This window comes from Periplaneta americana, chromosome 3, assembly GCF_040183065.1.
Source record: "Periplaneta americana isolate PAMFEO1 chromosome 3, P.americana_PAMFEO1_priV1, whole genome shotgun sequence".
Taxonomy (NCBI): domain Eukaryota; kingdom Metazoa; phylum Arthropoda; class Insecta; order Blattodea; family Blattidae; genus Periplaneta; species Periplaneta americana.
In genome coordinates this window covers 86,881,444-86,904,281 of record NC_091119.1, presented here as the reverse complement: position 1 = coordinate 86,904,281, position 22,838 = coordinate 86,881,444, and the positions used below count along the sequence as shown (strand labels likewise).

At 34.9% G+C, this 22,838-nt stretch overlaps 1 protein-coding gene across 2 annotated transcripts; it reads left to right on the top strand.

The window, feature by feature from the left end:
* Positions 1-7,253: 7,253 nt before the first annotated feature.
* On the top strand, positions 7,254-22,454 carry LOC138696237 (uncharacterized). 2 transcript variants are annotated; one of them, XM_069820912.1, is made up of 5 exons: positions 7,254-7,836; positions 11,636-11,757; positions 13,334-13,463; positions 17,191-17,270; positions 18,700-18,823. In XM_069820912.1, exons 1-4 carry the CDS (start codon positions 7,671-7,673, stop codon positions 17,268-17,270), a joined length of 498 nt encoding a protein of 165 aa, XP_069677013.1. In that variant the 5' UTR covers positions 7,254-7,670; the 3' UTR covers positions 18,700-18,823. The 2 variants fall into 2 exon arrangements, with proteins under 2 accessions (XP_069677013.1, XP_069677012.1); XM_069820911.1 differs by lacking the exon at positions 17,191-17,270 and having other exon boundaries at positions 7,507-7,836; positions 18,700-22,454.
* Positions 22,455-22,838: the final 384 nt, after the last annotated feature.

Sequence of the window (22,838 nt, the reverse complement as noted above, 5' to 3'; positions counted from 1 at the left end):
TGAGCATAAGATTTAGAATGTAAACGAGTCTTTCAATGGTTTGATTTGGAGACGTTGCCCAATGAAACGTATGTACTCGTAAATCGTACAACCATGAAACTTTGGGTCATGGATGCTATCTGCCACTTCAATTGTGGTAACGAAGTTTAATTGGACATATTCCGGAAGATGAGCATCACTCCAGGAAAATACACAATGGCAAGTGTGAATGCTACAGACGAGACCCGAACCCTGAAGGCCAACATATAGTGCACTCCTGAGCAACAGCAGCGAAGACGATACCGGAGTGCTGTGAAAAAGAGGAAAATTTACCTCGAGACACAAGAAGAGTGCCTCACCTATGTTGCAGAAAGGTTTTAGGAGCATAAAAGTAAGTAATTAGTTACCTAGCTTGAACTTAAACTTTAACTTCATTTTTACCCTATTTCAGTTTTTTGAACATTTTTAAGTCTTTGAGCAAGTAAAAAGAACTGTACTATCGACTTCATTAAAACACCAAATTGAAGCTTAGGCATAGAGCTATGTTGAAATCTAAAATCAACTAATTTAGTTCAAAGCAAAAGCATTGCCTACCTATAAATAAAAAGAACTTCGGAACAGGGGCGGCCCGTCCTTATGTGCTACAGTGCTACATCACAATGATAATTTTTGCTCAAATAATGTATTTGCAATACCATAGTATTTGATCTGCCATTTGACAATTTCCCGTGGTTATGTTCACGACGCGTTATAGAGTGTCTAGTCTTCGCTCTTCGCTCTTTGGTGCCTCAGGCGGTACGTTGTGCTACTCAAAGCTCTACATGAGAATGTAGACAACTAATGCGCATGTGCGAAGCTGAAATCACTGCTCTGATTGGCTATTTTTACGCGGGAAAGTGCTGTAGTCAGCTTCAGCACAACACAGCTTGGAGATTACAAAAGTAAAGCGTAACGAAAGAATGCTTGTTTGTGGAAGAACTTGGAACCACAGACTGTGTTGGAATTATGTACAATTTGTTTGGTAATTCAAGTGTCCGACCGCTGCTGCCATCTACCTGGTTTTTGAGGTTTCTCCTGAATTAGTCAGTCTAGAAAATTGAAGCCAAGGAATTACATGTGACCGTATAATTCAGGAAACTGGTTGTCGTTTCAGTCTTTAACCTACCTAGACGCAACAAAATTGTTAAACAACATATTTTTTGACAATTTTTCGCATAATTTTCTTGAACGCGAACTTGAAGTTGCTATCAACAGCTATACTGTTTTTGAGTGTTAAAGACACAACTTGGAGTTCTATATTGAAGACCCGACTTCTGAAATGTAGATGGAGCTGTTCAATTGTTACAATACATAACATAGCCTCCAACAATTCACAGGATCCATTCTGTAAAGTAACGAAGTTGTTAAATATTTCGGTTACAACACCAATGACCACTGCTGAGCCAGAAAGATGCTTTTCTTTCTTTAAACGCATAAAAACGTTTTTAAGGAACACTTTGTCCCAGGATCGCCTCACTGCTCTTGCAATACTGTCAATAGAAAAGAGTATGATGTCCAAGATGGAGGGGTTTATCTCCAGGGTAATTGACAAGTTCTGCAGTAGGAAGGAATGTCGTATGGACTTCATATTTCGTCACTAGGCGAGTCTCAAATTAAGATAAATACATATAAGTGTATACAGTAGGCCGATATAGAGATTGTAGCACACTCATTATTTTGACCACCAGCCGCTACTGCTTCGGAATATGTGTTATATGACTTTCTCGTGTTAAATTCGTGTTGAGAACACGAGAAAGTCATATAATACTTTATTCCGAAGTGATATAGTGTTAAAAGTTGTGTAATCAAGATGTATAAAAATAACTTTTTTACATGTTACAAAAAAAATCATAAGAAGTGAGAAATGCTATTAAGTTCATTTTAGACTACAACATTATTCAATGTTTAGGAATCAATTTGATGAAAAAATGAATCATCTAGATCAATTGGAAGCGAAGAAATGCTTACCGAAAGAATATATGATGTTTTTTCACAAATTTTTGCCATGTGCCCTCAAAATTTTCTTTTCTTTTCTGTTTCCTTTTGCATTCCTTTCATTTAACTGTAAGAAAGTAGTAAGTGAATTTTGAATTAGATTGGGGGAAATTGTAAATTTTTACTCCAAGAGTGGATGCATACCTTAACTAGTGCAGTGGATTCTTAAAGAATATAGTCATGCATTTTACTAGCAACATTTCAATTCTCTTTTGTTTGACATTGCTCGGTACGGCCCAGTGACTAGTGGTGAGCGTTGTCGGCGCTGCTATAATGTCTGAATTCTCCACTTGTTCCAAGGTAGGTAGATGACAGAAATAGAGATACAGTTTGAATAGGTGGTTAGATATATGAAGACAGATATGGACAGATAGAATTGAATGAATGAATGAATGAATGAATGAATGAATGAATGAATCGGATGGATAGATCGCATGAATAGAAGAATGAATCAATAGATGGTTTGAATAAGTGAATGTACAGTATAGTAAATTGAATGGGTGGATAGATTAATAGATGGTCGGTTGCATAGATTGGATAGATGGATGGATGCACAGATACAAATCCACCGCACCTCCTCGTACTCATCCTCTTTCACAATAGCACTGCCAAGATTCTGGAATTCGCTACCTGCTAGCATCAGGGACTGTGGAAATTACATTAAATTCAAACGCAAAGTTACTAGACACTTGGTCAGTAATTGAGACTCGTTCAGACTCCTGTAAATAGCTCTCTTATTCTAGCATAAAATATTTCAATCTCCAATAATTTCATTATTCTACTTTTAATGTATGTATGTGATCAGTTGGATGCAATAAATGAATATGAATTTGTACTTTCGTACTGTAAATAATTCTTTCTTTGTTCTTAACTTCAGAGATTAAGGGTGTTTGAGAATAAGGTTCTTAAGAAAATATTTGGGGCTAAGAGGGATGAAGTTACAGGAAAATGGAGAAAGTTACACAACGCAGAACTGCACGCATTGTATTCTTCACCTGACATAATTAGGAACATTAAATCCAGACGTTTGAGATGGGCAGGGCATGTAGCATGTATGGGCGAATCCAGAAATGCATATAGTGTTAGTTGGGAGACCGAAGGGAAAAAGACCTTTGGGGATGCCGAGACGTAGATGGGAGGATAATATTAAAATGAATTTAGGGAGGTGGGATATGATAATAGAGACTGGATTAATCTTGCACAGGACAGGGACCGATGACGGGCTTATGTGAGGGCGGCAATAACCTACGGGTTCCTTAAAAGTCATTTGTAAGTAATTAAGTTCTTAACTTCAACAAATTGTCTAGTCTTTATTAATCAGGTAATATCTCAGTACATTTATTTTATTGTAAATTTAACATTAATTGTAATTGTAATTTTAATTATATTCTTAATGTTGTAGTTCTAATCCCGTGGTAGAGAGGAAGAGAAGGTCTGTTAGTCATCTCTTGAGGTTCTTGAGGTTGTAAGGAGCGAAGAAATTAACTATTTGCAAGGCGGAAAATTTTTCTGGAAAAATATATAATGGCAAATTTTCCGTCTCACGTCACTATATTATGCTCATATACTTACATTAATAAATCTTTAAACCTGACATAAATAAAATATCGTTGCTTCACAGCTTGTGAACTACACTTTTAATTTATTTCAGTAACGCTTCCAACTTGTCGATACTTGCTCTCAACGTTTTCTAAATAAACTATATGTGAATTTAAATTCTAAGCTTAATTTATACAGGGACATCATTTTATTTTTACTAACATTTTTAATATCAACCTGGCTATACCTTTGGATTAATGATTGAGACCCGGAAACACCGTTTGCTACCTCCTTCCACGACTGGAATTCGATGATACTGGCATAAAATACAAAAAAATCACTTTACTAGGTACAGGAGGGAAGAAAAGTAGTTAATCCATTTACGTAAAGTAGGAAATATCGCGATTTTGAGTGTGGTAATTTTCATTAGGTTTTGTTTAATCAAAATACAGTACAGTATTAACAATAAGTGTTTTTACTCACGAACTGAGTTATCCATGCGAACGTATTCATTATGCAGTGTATATTATACTGTCTACAGCACATTAGCGTACGGTATAGAGAATGAAGTTAAAATGAAAAATAATCATAATATGGAGATTTAAACACATTTTTGAAAATGGTGGCCGTTCATTTCGATACAGGCTTCAGTTCTTTTGTGCCTATTATCGCACTATAGACTATTGCATCTAATTCCAATTACCAGTTTCGTCCTTCATACTTAGTAACTCATGTTGAAATAATTCTGTAGCTACTCTATAAAAGAGTACCTTACGTACTGTAAATTCAGTATTCACTTCTGCCCGACCCGTACAGATAAAATTACTCAGACATGCTATCTACTGTCCGTCCAAGTGGTTATGTCGCAGGATCGTAGAAAGGGGGGAATAACGTGATAGTTAATTACTTAACGAAGCCCTTTTATTTAAGTTATTTTAAACAGTTGCATAATATTACGTAGACGTCCAATTAATTCCTAACAGAAATTAATGTTTTCAGAAAAGAGCTAAGAAAGCCCAGCCACTAGTCTTTACAGTGGAGCGAGCAGAAGCAGATGGGGGAAATCGGGATGCGACGTAGGCAAACGGACGACAGTACCTGTGCGAAAATATGATTCAATATTGGAAGTTTTCGTCACTGGAAAACGCGAACATATTTCTGAAACGTACTATAATCACTCAGTACTGCGGCCTTGGTTCTGTGTGGAGGACAGTTGGAACTTCGTTAGTAGAAGGGGTGGGAGTGAAGTACATTCAAAAACTTAGGTCCAATAAAAGTTGAAGTAAAAATAAAATGATGTCTCTGCATAATTTATTAATATTAATGTTAATTTATATTGACATAGAGCAAGGAAATTATTTCAGTGTAAAAACTTCACAATGTCCTACTGCATATAATTAATTGGGAGTATATTTTCTTTAAAATTTGTGTACCAATGGTCCCAAATAATAATGTTTGACGAACAGTGAAAGAATAGGGTATGTTATTTAAAATAATTAGTACCTACTACGTAAAATGAAATACTATGTTCGCTTTTTGTTGTTTCGAAATTACTGGAATATTCGTTTTCTTCAAATACTATATAAAATCATTTTAATAAATTATGCTTTACAAACCACTACTTTGTCAAGTATAACTGAGTAAGCCTAAAGTTTTTTGTATTGCAGTTGTCAAGTATAGACACTGATAATAACCGTGTTTTTTTCCTTCTGCTAAGTGTGTTTATAATGTCCAAATGCCTATTTAATCCAACCCTAGAAACGCAGAATAGATTATTGTACACTCCTCCAGCTAAGAAAGAGTAAGAGCAACCCTTGAATGATGCAGTCCGCACAGACCGGCGATCCGCGCACATAACTGCACATTCAGAGTCTGATTTCTGACATGCTTGCTATAGTCTATGTTTTAGGTATCCTTTCAATACAACATATTTAATATCTTGATTTGTACGTACGGTATTTAGAATTGGAATTTCATTATTGCCTTCTCAGAGCATATGATGAACAATAAGTATGGAATATTTCTAATAACTTCTTAAATTTTTATAAATAAAAAAGTTTATACAAAAGCTGGAGATAAACTATATAATATGATACCTACCAGTGTTCGAAAAAAAGTAGTTATTCAGGTATGCAGGTGTCACAGTAAACTTTATCCTATCCTATCCTATCCTATCCTATCCTATATTAAAATGTACATATTACGTATCTCCATTAAATTTTACGTAAAAATGTTTGGAAATTTTTCAAAAGCAAACTTATTAAGCATTTTCTTACTGCGTAGAGTAGGTTTAATTTTTACTTAGTTAATAAAAAAATTTTTTTCTCTCTTCTTAATTTTTACAATGAACTGTCTAGCTTTTATTAGTCTGTTAATTCTTTTAGTACTTTGATTTTTATTGTATTTGTAAATTCAATATTAATTGTAATTATAATTGTAATTGTATTCTTTATATTGTAGTTGTAATCCCCTGTAGGTTAAATAAATAAATAAATAAATAAAATATTCATCCTAAATTTTTTTTAACTATTTATTAAACTTGTTTTGTGGAATTCTAACTTGAGACAGATAAATATGTAAAATCATGTTGAGTAGGCCATAAAAGTACACAAAACAGAATCACTAACCAAACTTGAATACAGATGCTCAAAATGAGAACCCTTCACAGCCAAACATTGCCCCAGTCTATCACGAAAGCAGTCAATTGTCTTTCTCACAGTTACATGACTGATCTGTTTGATCTCATATCTACAATGGACTGTTTTCGTGATAGACTGGGACATTGTTTGGCTATGAATGTTTTTTCATTTGTTCTCACTTTTAGTATCCGTGGTAACATTTGGTTAGTCATAGTGTTTTGTTTAGTTTTGTGGACTACTCAACATGATTTTACATACTTATTTGCCTCAAGTTTGAAGTCAACAAAACAAGTTAATAAATAAATAGTTAAAAGATATGAAACGGGTGAATGGGTAAAATTTCTACACATTCATACATAAAATTTAATGGAGACTTGGAATAAGTAAATTTTAATATAGGATGCCATTTGTAAACATAAAGTTTACTGCCACACCCTGTATGCCTGAATAACTTTTTTAGAATACTGGTATTATATTGTATCGTTTATCTCCAACAGCTTTTGTATAAAATGTTTTTTGTAAAATTAAAATTTAAGACAGGGCTGAGCACCGGGAGCGATTCCAAACTCTAAACAGGGTCGCTTAATATTCATCCGTTACGGCATCATCGCTGCGCGGTGTTCGGCAGGGAAGAAAGGGGTTGAAGAGAAGTCATATGGCTCTCCGTGAGAGAGTAGAATTTGTTGTTGGTGCCCAACTCTGATTTAAGAATTAATATTTGACAATTAATTAATATTTGTCAATATTACAGATATTATTCTGTATGACAAATTAATAAATCTATAATATTCTGATTTAAGAAGTTATTAGCAATATTCCATTTTTTCTCTTGTACGTAGGAGGGACCCGAAGGCTTGCACTACAGTCTGAGACTTATTGTGCTTACCACTTCTATTCTGTGAATGATTAGGTAGCCGAACGGCCGCACTTTCGTACAAGTATAGCACGTTACACCGTGAACTGAACCCGGGCTATGGTATGGATGTTGATATGTAAATTAATGATGGCGAAATGAGTCCGAGGTCCAACGCCGAAAGTTACCCAGGAATTCTGCTTCAGCTGGTTGAGGGAAAACCCCGCAAAAAAACCCGAACCAGGAGTCGAACCGGGGCCCGCTCGAGCAATATTCCATACTTATTGTTCGCTCTGTAAGCAATAAAATTATATTTTTCAATTATATCTTACATGTTAAGATTATACAACAGAATGAAAACAAGACTGAAAGGCGAACGTACTTCAGCTGCCAGGTGAACACAAACTTCTTCCTACAGCTATCCCCACCACACTACGTATGTAATTATGTCGCCTCGCTGTCTGGAACTCCCGCTAGTAACAACAAACTACTTCCTGGGAGACACACAAACAACACGTATGTACTCGGGGGAAATTCCTACCGCCGCAGCCATAGACGCGATGAGCGTAGGAAGCTGTGAGAAGATTTAAAGTTGTTAAGTGGGATGAAGTTTTCATTCTTACCACATGGACAACGTGCAGAAGACATTTCCACAGGTGGCGTTCACGGACCGCCAGGAGGCACGACTCAAGAACGTCCAACGAGACGTGTATCTTTGCGTCACGGGTGGCGATGCAGGTTACCAGGTGTCCACCAAGACGCTACAGGCTGACAACCTTGCGGATCCAGAACGTAAGTAGCATTATAAAGAGATTTTAAGTGAAATGCGTGTCCTCAACGTTCATGATAGGGAAGAAAATTGTTTATAGTTTTATTCGAAAAATAATTATAGTATATCCTAAGCGTTTAAGACAAAAATAACTCAAAATGTTGATTTATTCATAGTCGGCTGTAATGCAGTAAAACTTGTGAAGTTGACCACATTGTAACATGACCAGCTGTCTTAATTGACCACATTTTTATGGACCCGGTAAATTTGCGTTCGTTTATAACATATAGAATATACGGTTCCGGGTACTCTGAAAGTTTACCACCTGTGTAACTTGACCATTTTAATGGTAGTAATTGAAAATTTTATTTAGTGCTATACAGAAATTCCTCAGGAATGTACCAAGGTTAACTTCCAAGCATCTTTAAAACTTTCACCCACCCCTTTGTTCTTAAGAAATAGTTTTTTTTTTCCTTCGAGTTTTAGAGGCGCTATTAAGCTTTCTGGTACGGAACAGACATTTAATTTTTCTCTAATTATTTATGTTATTATTTTGCTCCTGTTTTGGTTTAAGTCGTTATTCATTCTATTTCTTTTATTATACTTTGCACGCTGGTTATAATATATTATCTATATTTAATAAATGAGTGCAAGGCAAATTTCATATAAATCCATGGCAATCCTCGGTCTCATTTTGCTATCATCAATTACATCAATGCTAGATAACCGCACAGTTGGTACAGCGTCACTAAATAACCGATACAATTGAATTAATAAGAAATAGTTTATACACAGACAAAGTTGAGTTCTTTTAATAGAAACATCAAAAGACTGTAGAAAGAATAGGCTACGTGCAAGGAATGACAAATGAGGAATTCCCAAAACAATTTTGTATCAGCAAAAGGAACGTTCAAGTGTGGGACGCCCCTGGAAATGATGAAGAAAGCAATTTTTTGTTACTTAAGTGATCTACTTTTGTATTGGGCAGAAGAGGAAAAAGAAGGCTTAGGCCTACTGCAATTCACTGATTATGTAGTTTTAGACTTCTGTTCGCAAAATATGTAGTTCAGAAATATTATGAAATTTGGTATAAACAAGAAATGTATTTAGCTAAAATTCATTTAGTCATTAGTGTAAAATGATGCGATAAAATACATTACTGATAAGTCATTTAGAAGATAAATAGTTGCCTTTGTACGCATCTAGATAGCACAAATGCTTCCCTGTGACAGTTTACCTGGTGTGTCACTAGGACTTACATTGCTAACTGTGCAAATTTCAACAATTACTGTGTAAATGTATACAAATATTTGCAACTTACAGTACGGAACTTGAAAATCTGCATGCAACTATGCAGTAAAAACTATTGAAATATGCGCTAAAAACTGAAATATATGCAGTAAAAATACACTTTAGAGGTTTATTTGGTTTAATGTGATATAAATGACAATAATTTAAAGTAATAGTTGTCATCAAGCCATCATCATTTTTATTATATCTATTTCTTTCTACAGATGTATTAATTACTAATTTCATTCACATATTTGAATTGGTACACTTTACCTAACTTCCTAACCCTTTTTTAACTTTGTTTACCTTTCACGCAATTATTATGGCACTAAACAATCAACTATTTATCCAGATTGTCTACTGTGAAACTTCTTTTCTTACATGTCAAAATTAGTTTACTGTAAATGCCTCTCTACAGCACATGATATGAATAGTGGGCCTACAAATTTCTAAGCAGAAATGTTCCGAATTTCTGTTTCACATATTCCACTGAGAATGTCAGCAATATGGAACATTCCTTTACATCCAGGATTATTCTCTAACACATGTCATGACAATATGGAACATTCCTTTACAGCCAGGATTATTCTCTAACACATGCTTAAATTTTGCAGTCACTCCTTTACTTCTTTTACCTTCTGTACAACTGCAAGGGATTCCTGTTAGGGGACTACCCACTTTTTCCGGCATGGTGATGCTGCTCTCTATTCTGGAGAAATTAGCAGCCACATAAGACAGATCCTTCCGGAGGTTCTTTTTCACATAATTTTATAGCTACATCTTGCAAATTATTCTTATTTTTATCATAAAAAATTTGAAATTAGATAATAAATCAGGCAAAACAAGAAAAGATGTCAATATATGCATTTAAATATGCAAAATATGTATATATATGCATTTAAAAGGGAAAACCGTCAAAATATGCATTATGCAAAATAAAGTTTACTTCATTCGAACGTAAAAACCATGAACGGCAAAGATCCATTTTTACTTTTTCAATATGCCAAATCAATAAACATATGTAAATGCATGAAGTACCGCGTTCTAGTAATATTGTTAATATACGAGCCGTGACGACTAATGCGCGTAACTTTAACGTTCAATTAAAGCAACATTATTGTGGCTTAGCATCCCATGTATGTCAATGTTAATGTCATAAGAATGTATGTTTATGGTATTTTAATATCATAAAAATGCATATTTGTGAAATCCGACTTCTGTTGTTATTATTATTATTATTATTATTATTATTATTATTATTATTATTATTATTATTATTATTATTATTATTATTATTATTATTATTATTATTATTACTAATACTAATACTGTTTTAATCGATAGGTTTGGAAGTAAATCCCGAAAAGACGAAGTATATAATTATGTATCGTGACGAGAATATTGTACGAAATGGAAATATAAAAATTGGAAATTTATCCTTTGAAGAGGTGGAAAAATTCAAATACCTGGGAGCAACAGTAACAAATATAAATGATACTCGGGAGGAAATTAAACACAGAATAAACATGTGAAATGCCTGTTATTATTCTGTTGAGAAGCTTTTATCATCCAGTCTGCTGTCAAAAAATCTGAAAGTTAGAATTAATAAAACAGTTATATTATCGGTTGTTCTTTATGGTTGTGAAACTTGGACTCTCGCTTTGAGAGAAGAACAGAGATTAAGGGTGTTTGAGAATAAGGTGCTTCGGAAAATATTTGGGGCTAAGAGGGATGAAGTTACAGGAGAATGGAAAAAGTTACACAATACAGAACTGCATACATTGTATTCTTCACCTGACATAATTAGGAACATTAAATCCAGACGTTTGACTTGGCCTGGGTATGTAGCACGTATGGGCGAATCCAGAAATGCATATAGAATGTTAGTTGGGAGACCGAAGGGAAAAAGACCTTTGGGGAGGCCGAGACGTAGATGGGAAGATAATATTAAAATGGATTTGAGGGAGGTGGGATATGATGGTGGAGACTGTATTAATCTTGCTCAAGGTAGTGACCTATGGCGGGCTTATGCGAGAGCGGCAACGAACCTCCGGGTTCCTTAAAACCAGTAAGTAGGCCTATTACTATTTTAATCACAGTCACAGCTCTCAACGAATCGTACTTTACCCATATAATACACTGGCATATCCTATGTATCTGTGCATAGCGTATTTTGTCTAACATTTCTGAGATTCTTCAAAAACAGAATATTCTATGCCAGTGAGTGATATGATGACATTGACGATAACGGTTGAATTACGAGTACAGCTTTATTGTTCAGAAAAGGAAAACAAGCAAACAAAGAAGTGGACAGCGTTGCCAGTAATATTCCAAATGCGTATGTCATGTTCCGGTGAAATAACATTGACATGAAACACGTGTTTATATAGTCCTTGGTTTTTAAACTCTAGGTTAACACCTCCATTGACGCGTTGTTTGTTATTCCGCTCGAGTAACATTAATTTGAATTATTTAATTATGGCTATTTGCAGGCTAAATAAACACTCTCTAAAGTATTTTTTCTTTGTGCAGTTTTATTTTCTCTCTACTACTTTACCGATGCAGAAGCCGAGGAGACAAAAATGGTGCTGCCGGTGCACCACTCCACCAACGTGTGCTTGAGCATGGACGAGAACAAAATGTTCCAGCTGTCGGTAAGAACCAATTACGTACCTAGAACGAAGTCTAGAATTTTTTGTCACCAACGTGTGTTCTTTGTGCAAGAACACTCTTTACTTCACATGTGCAGTACAAGTATGGTGTGCAGTAAGCAAGAGCAGATAGTTCTCTCAAATTTATATACGAGCATTGAAGAACATTGAAGAGCATGCTCATATTTGAAGGGTTCAGGACCATAGTGGACCAAGTTTCATTTATTAAAACCGTAGAAAACAAGGTTTAAAATGAAGTTATCACCATAATTCAATGGAAACATATAGCAAGTAATATAAAGTATATACATTCAAACTAAATGATATGTCAATTTCATTAAACTATGGTATTCACTTAACTTTATCCCTTGCTTTTTCCGTTTTTAATAAATGGTACTTGGTCCACTATGGCTCTGAACCCTTCGTTTATTTGAAGAGAAAATCGCTTTAAGGCGATGCGATACTGAAATTTCTAAAAATCCACAATTTTTTAGCTAGAGAGATGAAATTTTTACTGAATATGCATATCAATATCATAATCACACATTATAAATTTCAATCTTTTCTCATAAACACTTAAAAAATAAACTTATTTTTTAATGTTATTAATGAAAATCCTATTTCTAAAAAAATATTTTTTATCTAATTTTTTCTTAAAGGTAACACTGCATATTGTGCAATAGAGCATTAGTAATGCCTAATGCCCTACTCTAATTTGTTCATTTGTAAAATATATAATTTTTCAATGCTCAAACAGTAAAAAATAAATAAATAAAACTTTGCTGAATACAGCCAATCAAAAGCTTCAATTCACAACAGAGATGTTAATGAATAAGTATGCCAAGTTCCATCATCCTAGCTTTAACACTGAGAAATAAAATAAAAACTTGTCTTTGAAAACATAGGACATTTCTTTTTCGAGATATGATAATTAAATTTAAAGTTTTGGCTACACATAACTCGTGCATTGACACAACTTCTACCAAATTATACAAAAGTATACTTACAGTTTGTTACGATATTGAGATAAAACTGTCATGAAACCGAGGCTTACATTTTTAGCGCGAAAATGAAAAAATGATACAATTATTAAAAATTCGACTATTTTCAGTAGCACATCACCTTACATCAGTTAAATACTCAAATTTTGCTCTATCCTGCTGAAGTTCAGTTACGTACGCAGTAAAGTTATATATTACGCATATAGATGTTTCGTGTTTGTATATGTTTATTTATATTTATTTAAAGAGGAAAAATCGTATACTACAGTAGTAATATACTCCAATGTTGCTCTAAAATGTTCTTGAACTTGTATCATGTACTGTATGTAACAAATTTATGTTACACATATTGGATATGTATTATGTATGTGTATATTTATTTATTTGTTTATTTATTTGAAGATAAAATCGCCTTGTACTAGTAATATATTCAAATGTTGCACTAAATACTCCTGAACTAGTTACGTTTGTAACAAATTGATATTGCATATACCATATTGCATATTATTGTTAATTATTTTGAAACAGTTGTTGTGGAATGTGGCTTGAAACGTAAACATTCCGTAATTAATTTGCAGTCTCTCAGAGAACAAGCAGCTCCTTATGAGGTGATACCATTGGAAGACCCTTCTCGGTTGATGACTGCCGATGAAAGATTCTTCTACCTGAAGACTTCTGGCACGAACGTTGCACTGGAAGCCATGAACGGTGAGTATACATAACCTTACATGAATAAGTGTTTAAAAAAAGGCACTCAGTATTTTGAGGGGTGTAGTACTCACCAAAACAAGAAAAAAAAGTCAAATAATCACGAATCCTAAAATTAATATCTTCCGAAATATGAGTATGTTCATCAACATCATAGTCATAGCACAGTCTAGTATATACAGTCGCGAAGCTTGGGGTGATTTTTTGCATTTCTCGCGATAGTTGCTAGCCGCTTGGAGCGCTGTGTGTACTAGGAACAATAGACTGTGTCACTGCCATCGTGATCTAATACAGGCCGTAAGGCAGACCATGTGACTCGTTTAACCCGATCACGAAGGGCGGCGTTTCAACCATATAAATTAATTGGAATGCATAAAAAGTAACATATATTTCTCTAAAATGTAGTGTAATTGCATTAATAAAATTTAAAACAAAGATTAGGAGACACTTCAGACATAATTCCTTGCGAATTAAGGTGTAATATTATTTTTGGTGTGAAAATTATGTTGTTCGTATGTGTAATAGACCTACCTGCCTTTATTTCGATTAAATATTGCGAAATTCTTGTACATTCATTTATGCACGATTCAATAATTTTCAGTTGCACCGCACGAATATTTAGATATGTTGAAATTATAGGTTATGTTTACTGTCCCAGTTGCCCCTTTCTGTCTAATTTTAGTGGTCTCCAATGCCCTGCCATTCATATGGAAATATTATAGGTTATGTTTACTATATCTTATATTCCTAAATTCGCAATTATACATTATAATTATGATGCCCCGGACATTCAATTTGTCTGTATTTTAATACTACAATTGAGTATTGAATTATTATATTTATCTACTACCTAAGTGACGAAGTAACAATCGTACGTACACTAATTTCATAAGAGTGGTATGATAAATTTTCTGTCTTTATCAAGGAAGGTAGATGTGCTATATTAAAATCACAATATAAATTCTTTTTTATTAAACCTCAAAATAGCTTCCATTCTAAACTTAAAATGTTGATGCGAAAAGATTATGTTAGCATGTAAAATTCTCTTCACATTAATATAACACAGTTTTGTAATTATTTCTGCAACATATTATGCAACAAGAAGTGAAGGGAACTTATGGACACATTATACTAAATAAAATTTAGCTGTGATACGCAATAAAGTTATAATATAATAATTTACTGAGCTCCATACACTGAAATAGAAAACCCGAACTGGTCTAGATCGAAAAAGCATTGACTGTGCCGTATTTCGCATTGTTGTGAAAAGTTGTGTAAACTGTGAAATGTTCGTTATCGGTTGTAATAACTGTAAATGGCTAAAATACAATAATTTGAGTAATAATATGGGACAAGGAGACGTTTGTTGCACTATAAATTCTAAGAAAAAGAGGTCAGAGTTATCCTTCCGAAAGATCCAGGAAGGTGAGTTTATAAAATATAATATATACTTTATGAAAATAATATATAAACCTTATGCATTTCGTATTTCAATAGTGGAAGGAAGGTGTTAATTTTTCAAAAGAAGACGATATCAAAAGTACAATACATTTTATCGTCTGCTAGGGAAAGTGTCTGTGATGAGGCGATAGTAGCGATCCTGGTGTCTAGCAACTATCTATGGATGCATATTTCAACTGTCTATGTTTGCATATTTAGTAAGTATTGAGCTTCGCAACTGTATATACTAAACTGTGGTCATAGGATATGCTCAGTGAGATTTTCATTAAAAAAAAAGACAACTTAATATTCTGAGTGGTGGCAGTATTCATAAAACGACACAAAAATGTGTTTTAAACATGGATCCTAAAATTAATATCTTCCATATCTTCTTAAGTATGAGTTCTTGTTCAGAGGAGATACTCAATGTGATTCAAGAGGACTATAATAAAATATATAGTCCTGTTGATGTGATTTCCATCCGTTGTAACGCATCCTTCTACGTCTTAGGGAATCACAAGGCTAGGGAATCATACCTTGTTATCCTTTTGATTGTTTCATTTCCAACATGATACTTTAATAGCCAAAAAAGAAATAAGCAAAGAACTCATATTAGAAGATATGCTGTTCTTACAATAATAATTACAAAGCTACAAAATTTATGTTTAGGACTCATGCTTATTGTACTTTTTTGTTCTTGTTTTGATGAATACTATTATTTTCATGATATTGCATTTTTTTTAAAGGAAATCACATTGAATATATACTATGAGGTTGATGAACAAGTATTCGTATCTCGAAAGGTATGTTCTAGGACCCATATTTATTACACTTTTTTATGACTGCTACCATATCTCAGAATATTAAAAGCTCTTTTTTTTAAGGAAATCACATTGAGTATATCCTATGAGATTGATGAACAAGTACTCATATCTCGGAAGATATTTTAGGTCCCATATTTTTACACTTCTTTATAACTGCTACCATCTCTCAGAATATTGAAAGCTCGTTTTAAAGGCGATCACATTGAGTTTATCACATGATGTTGATGAAAAAATACTCAAATCTCGGAAGATATTTTAGGACCCATGTTTATTATACTTTTTTATGACTGCCACCATCCCTCAGAATATTGAAACCTCTTTTTTAAAGGCAATCACATTGAGTATATCCCATAATGTTGATGTCTTGAAAGATATCAATTTTAGGACCCATGTTTATTATACTTTTCTATGACTGCTATGAGCTCTGAAAATATTGAAACCTCTTTTTTTGAAAGGCAATCATATTGAGTATGTCCTATAATGTTGAAAAATATTCATTTTAGGACCCATACTTATTAGACTTTTTTCTTGTTTTGTTGAAAACTACCACCTCTCAAAATAGACACTATTGATTTTTTTGGACAACCTGTTGTATATTAATTGTTGGTTCAGTTGTTTGGGGTAGCCAGACATAACCAGATCTACAGAGAAAGCAACCCCTTAGGTGATGGAACCTCTATGCAGTTACGAAACGTTGAAAATGTTAAGCTCCAGGACATAACGGAATACCCAAAAGTCTATTTCTGCTTTCCTTCAACTCCGCAATAACTACAAGCCACTTGTTTCATATGAAGCACGAATATACATGTTTATCAAGTATTTATATTCCAAAATTCAATGAGGATTTGTTGTAGTATATGAAATGTATCGAAGGTAGCACATTTCTGGATTTGAAATAACAGTTCTTTGAGTCATATAAGTCTTTCGAAAGAGGATCAAAGAACTGTCTCTGTGATTGAAATTATCACGTGGGGGTTAGTAGGCACTGCTCTGTTTACCATATATTCATGATTTTTTTGTCCTTTACAGTCATGTATTACATTTATATGCTAATTTCTATTGTAAATTTCTATTAACTGATCTCCCTACATCATTCATGGAAACCTACTTCTCTTTTGTACAAAATTACGTCAGAAGGGGTTGTTTGAAGGTTTTCGTGTGCATTTTTACCCCGTCTCACTGTTTTCATTTACATTACCAGACCTACCGATTTTGATTACATTACAGGTTCACTTTTCTATCCCACGTGATCTTGGTTATAATTTATAACATCATTTTATAATGTTCGTTACTGCCCTACTTTAAGAGTTCTGGTGCCTTCAATTGAAATATTGAAGAAATCTGTTTCTGCTTTAATGTTTACATATAGGCCTAATTTAAAAATTTTCTGTTTGGTATTCCTATTGTAATATGGTTTTTTTTATATTATTCGCCAAGTACTAATGTGCAGGGATTTATTTCAGGCCTGGCGGGCCCTGGCGGCACCAGGGTATTATTTCTCGAGGCCGGGCGGAACCAGGGCACTTTTATGATATTCATATAAGTCAGTATAGTTGCTGGATATTTTATTAACATTATTAGGTAACACAAGACCATCTTTAAATTAAATAAGTATTATTAAGACTAATAATTAATTGATACTCAGACTGAATTACTATGGTCGAATTTTGCATTTATAAAAAAGTATAATTTTATTAATATTTCAACATTTTCATAGTGAGGACTACTCCGCAGGCCTAACAACCTCTATATCCAAATTCGAATCCATGTATTTTCGTCTGACATTCCATAAGTATTCCTGCGGAAATAATGATGATGATGATGATAACTAGGCCTACTACCGGTACTACCGAAATCCCAGGTCCAGGGCACTTTTTTGTTTAGTAATATACTACTGCTTATGTGCACTCTTTGCTGCATTATTACTGTAGTTTCAACTAACGTTCATCTACTTTCCGGTGATTTTTTTTTCTGCAGAAATTCTAGTCATTCGGAATTGGCCACCTATTCTGCATTTTGGTAGTAGTTACATGGAACCTGTTTTTGGGAAGAAAATAAGGAACGTCTTTATATACCATTTTGCCGAAAAATCCATCTTTCCTTCGAAATAAATAGTATTTCCATGAAGTTGTTTCTCTTTCCAACAAATTTTCTTAGTATGCAAACTTTGTTATGTTGGTCATGGTTTTAAAATGTGGGCTACTTTTTTTACTACCTGTATCATGTATCTCACAACTCATTTCCATCAGGTGGGGCTTATTTCCCTCCAATAAAATACGATGTTCCTAAAATATTAGGCCTACATTTAAGAGCAAAATCATTACAGTATAAGCAATTTCTTTGCTTACGTAATGCAATGTATAGGCTATTTGTTATCTCGTGTAACCTACTTGCGCACATTGGGAAGAGAAAGTGGATTGAGAAGCTTCTCTCCCTCGCGAAGCTTACACTCCCACCATAAGGTTCTTACTATAAGCTGTGGCGCACGCATTCATTTGGTTTTACGGGTTAAACTATAAAACGTCTTTGGTTTCACGAGATAACGAATTCTAAATATAAGAAAATGGAGGTTTCTTTAACAAAACGTTTTATGATGATGGCGATGATGATGATGATGAGTATTATTATTATTATTATTATTATTATTATTTATTATTATTATTATTATTATTATTATTATTATTATTATTTTCTTCTTCCCAAGACAACGTTTCTTGCTTCAGCACAAGTTAGAATCAGTGTATATTATTATTATTATTATTATTATTATTATTATTATTATTACCACTACTGTTGCTGCTGTTACTACTGCTGCTACTACTAATATTTGGTAACGATTTCGTTATGGAGGTATTTTTACTTCCTTATCACTGTAAAAATACATATTATATCCTCACATGAAAATGATATTACGTGAATATAGTGAGTACTTTCTTGCACTAATAGTGTCATATCCTTGAATGTGTGTCCAGGTGTACACGGAAATCAGTTCCTGGCTATCACCAGCTCCAACGAAGTGACGATAAAGGAACACACAGAAGGAGCATACGCAGAAGACACTCTGTTTTCAGTGGATGAATACAACATCTCCAAAGTGTGAATCAATTTTGCACTGAACTTTTACGTAAAATATTACACGTCGTGTGGATGTCAACATGGACTAAAAGGGTTGTAACAACTGAAAAGTAAATAGTGGTAAATTAGACAAGTAAAACAGAACAAGACCGTCCGTCAACGGCGCGAACAGTCCAAGAAGGGCTAAGGCTGACCAGCATCTGCCTTGGCAGAGGAGAACGATCATCCAACCAGAACGGAGGTGTCATGTGATCAGCACGATGATCCCTAGCCGTTATAGCTGGTTTCTGAAACCGGATTTCGCTACCTAACGTATCGCTTTCAGGGCGTTTTGCTCAAGAACATTCCCCACGGACATTTTTCCCACGCCAATGTCAGCCATAAACACTTGCAGTAGAAGCCTCAGACATTTTGGCCACAGTAACATTACCTCAACAAGGGAAATTTCACTCACAGTATTATTCCCGCACGTACACTTACATTTTACCTTAAAAAAGGAATAAAAAGACGTGCTGTGCAGTGACACAATAGTGTTTTATGTGTTTGTTTATATGACAAAATACGTAGTCATTAGGAAGCACTTTTGGCGGATTTTTCTACAGCGTATTGCTAGGTTACTAGAATGAACACAGATGGGATATACTGTCTTTCGGAACCACTAATGTTAGCTTTTTCTTCATTGTATAATTTGAGCTTGTAGCTCTGAGATAGGCCTATAGTGCAATGTCTTGTTTCTGTTGTAATTATCAAAAATCGTTGTCTACCTCATTCTGGCTAATAATGCATTTCCATTTTTTTTCAGTCGTTGCGCCGTGGCCACCTGATGGTTTGATTGTCACGCTCATTGTTTTTATGTGTTCCATGAACTTCTTAAGAGTGCCAGCCTTTCGCAGCGTTATTGATGGGCTCATACCCATTCAATATAGAGTTAATGTTCCATGTTTTTGCCCCAAACCGAGTAGGTACAACTTGCCGATTCTCATGCAGTTCTACCCCTGATGTACGTCATTTCTATAGCTATAAAATGTCAAATCTAAAACGTCTTCGTGAATGACATCCATTAACATGTCAAAAACGTCCTCAACAACTTCAAGGGACACAAACGGAAGAGCGAGCAACTTTAATGTTGAATTTATTATGTCCACATTTTCTCTGTGTAGACCTTAAAGCCTTGGTTTTTCTGAACCGACGCATACGACGTGCGAGGCCCACCTCGCATAAATTCGGACTACACGAGAGATAGTGAGTGGTTTCTATAAGTGCGAGATGCAAGGTCTGCGTATCTCGCAGCCATAGAAACAACTCACTATCTAACCACTCACTATCTCTCGTGTAGTCCGGATTTGTGCGAGGCGGGCCTCGCACCCCGCACGTCGCATGCATCGGTTCAGAAAAACCAAGGCTTTAGACGGCATAGGCTACCTCCATATTATACAGGCCTAGCCTGCGTGAAAATGAATAAGGTAACCTTGGCCGCTTTAGTTAGGTTCTCAGTGATTGTTTTTTATTGTGGAATTAGTAGTACCACTGATGAATGAAATGCTTTCATTGCTAGTATGCGAGGAGAACCTTACTTTAAGCTTTAGCCTATAGTAGGAGTGGAATGGATGAGTTCACAGTGCCACCATTGTTTTCAGGGCCGTGGAAATGTCACAGACAATAATAAGTAAAGCTCGGAACTTGGGGACTTGTGTGTCGTGTGCATGAGTAAGGTTACAGGTACAACGTACACAAAGTTCACGCTGCAAGAGCTCAGGGACAGTCGTATATACTAAAGGTTCGTTCCAACAAGCGGTTCATGGATCAGTTCATGTACGGTTCCTGTACCATCTTATGCGCATGCGCTAGTTGAGCATCTGCTTTGGGATTGAAACTGGACTGGACGCTGTTGGAACGCTTTCGCGGATCGTTATGTACTAAATCCAGAGATGCTATAACTGTGATCATCTTTGCTAAGAACGGGATGCTTATTATTATCGTTTTGCAGAATTTCGATCATTTTCTATAAAAAGATGACAAAAAATATGGAAGGCAAGAATTCCGTTAATTCAATGTCGTGTACTGGGGGACTCTCATCTAAAAATAGTACTTTTTTATTATTAATGTATTTACGTTATTTATTATACTCTTAAACAAATCTGCATGTTGAAATTGTAATTGACTATTTCAATACCCAAATAGTTTCCATTCCCTTTCTTTTTGGAGAAAATTTAAATTAAATCTCTAGTTTTATTATTCGTCTGTATTGTCACTTTTCATCTTTAACCTCACAGCCGATCGTCTTTCTTCAGTATTCAGGAGACGTTGGTGAGCTTATGCGCATGCGCGTCTTACGTACTCTTCCGTACATGCCTCAATCCGCGGACTATTTCTGACCGTTCCGAACCCGTGTCAAAAGCTTGTTGGAACGCTCGACTGCAGTACATGTTTCCGGTTCAGGACTGGTTCGGATTGTGTTGGAACGCTTTTTCTGTACTGCGCATGCTCACGATGGTTACGGACGGTTCCTGACTGCTGTTGGAACGAACCTTAAGAAAGTGGTCACATCGAACGACAAGATGACGGACGAGGGAACTGTGTCATGTCGAAGCCAATGACATTCAGAGAATTACAGGTAAACGGAATTAGAAAATAGTGTCATTCGAATCGGTAGTATAGAAGTTTGAAAATACATTTTTTAAATTTTAGCTACAGAATTTCGTGGAGGACTTCGGAGGAGATACATTATTTTCTTCGAATGGAAAGTTTATATTTTGTAAGTTGTGCCATACATAAACTAGAGGTTGGAAACGGTAAAAGACATTGCAGTCCCTTAAATCGGTGGAAAATATATCCACAGCCATGGAACAAGTCGTAGAGGGACCTGCCCTAGTAGTGACACACAAATTGAAAACTATTTTCGAGAAATATTTGGGCTATCCTACTTATCTTTCTCAGATACGAGATCAGCTAGCAACTGCTGAAAATCGAATGGAAAACATTAACAGTGAAAACATTCAGTATTTTAAGTTTGTTCCCGTCGCTTCATGTGAAGTGGAAATAAGTTTCGTTTCAAATCATGTTTAATTAACAGGCGAAGAAGTTATGGGTTCGAAAATCTTCGAATGTACGTAGTCATACACTGTAATAAAATGTACAGAGCAGAACTGTAAATTTGATATATTTCTCGTGTTTATTTTTATTATACATATGCTGTAAAATTACGTGTTTCGACCTACAATAATACTATCAATACGTTGTTACAGCCAGAAACTACTTTTATAGCAGACCTGACTGTACCTCCGTGCTGGAAGCGGGAGTTGTTGACATGAAAGTCCGGTCGCTTAGCCACGTGGAAAGGCACAGGTCCCCAAGTTCCGAGCTTTGATAATAAGTTGTCCATAGCTCCTATAATTGAAATGATTTTGCTTATAAAGATTTACGATCACACTTTAATTTTCTATTTGTTACAATCCTTTTAACTGAAAGTGAAGACTATGGAATTCTGCAGCGCGACATTATTGACACCAAAGAATTTGTAAATGACATTACTAATCTGAAAGGCTGATGCAAGAAGACATGTAATGATTTCTTAACATTCTATTTATTTCACTATTATAAGCTCTAGATATAAGATACAAATATTTAAATAAAACAACTTTACATTACTAAACCCCTATGATCATTTCTTGATGACCTTTTCAGGTATAATTTGTAATATCCGGACAAGTATCTATAGGTGTAGGTCATTCGTTATTTCGTGAAACCAAATTCATGCTCGCGCCGTAGCTTATGGTGGGAGTAAGTGCGCTAACTAGCTGCAAATGGAAGCATAACGAAGGAGGGAAACTTCTCAGTCCAGTTTTTTCTTCCCCTTACGCACAAGTAGGTTTCACGAGATAACGAATGGTCTATAAATGTTCTTATCTGGAGGGGCATGGAGCATCTTTAATCTCCTTAGCCCAAAGAGACTCTTTGTACCCTCGTGATGGAATGAGTTTCATGTAGAGACCTCGATTTTCGTTGCATTCTTGGTAAAAATCGGTGTGATTTTTTA

What these genes read in the sequence shown, in the direction of transcription:
- LOC138696237 (XM_069820911.1), top strand. Translation starts at nt 7,671, where the DNA reads ATGGACAACGTGCAGAAGACATTTCCACAGGTGGCGTTCACGGACCGC. An exon ending in ACAAAATGTTCCAGCTGTCG is followed by an intron (nt 11,758 to 13,333) that starts GTAAGAACCAAT and finishes ATTAATTTGCAG; the next exon opens with TCTCTCAGAGAACAAGCAGC. An exon ending in TGCACTGGAAGCCATGAACG is followed by an intron (nt 13,464 to 18,699) that starts GTGAGTATACAT and finishes ATGTGTGTCCAG; the next exon opens with GTGTACACGGAAATCAGTTC.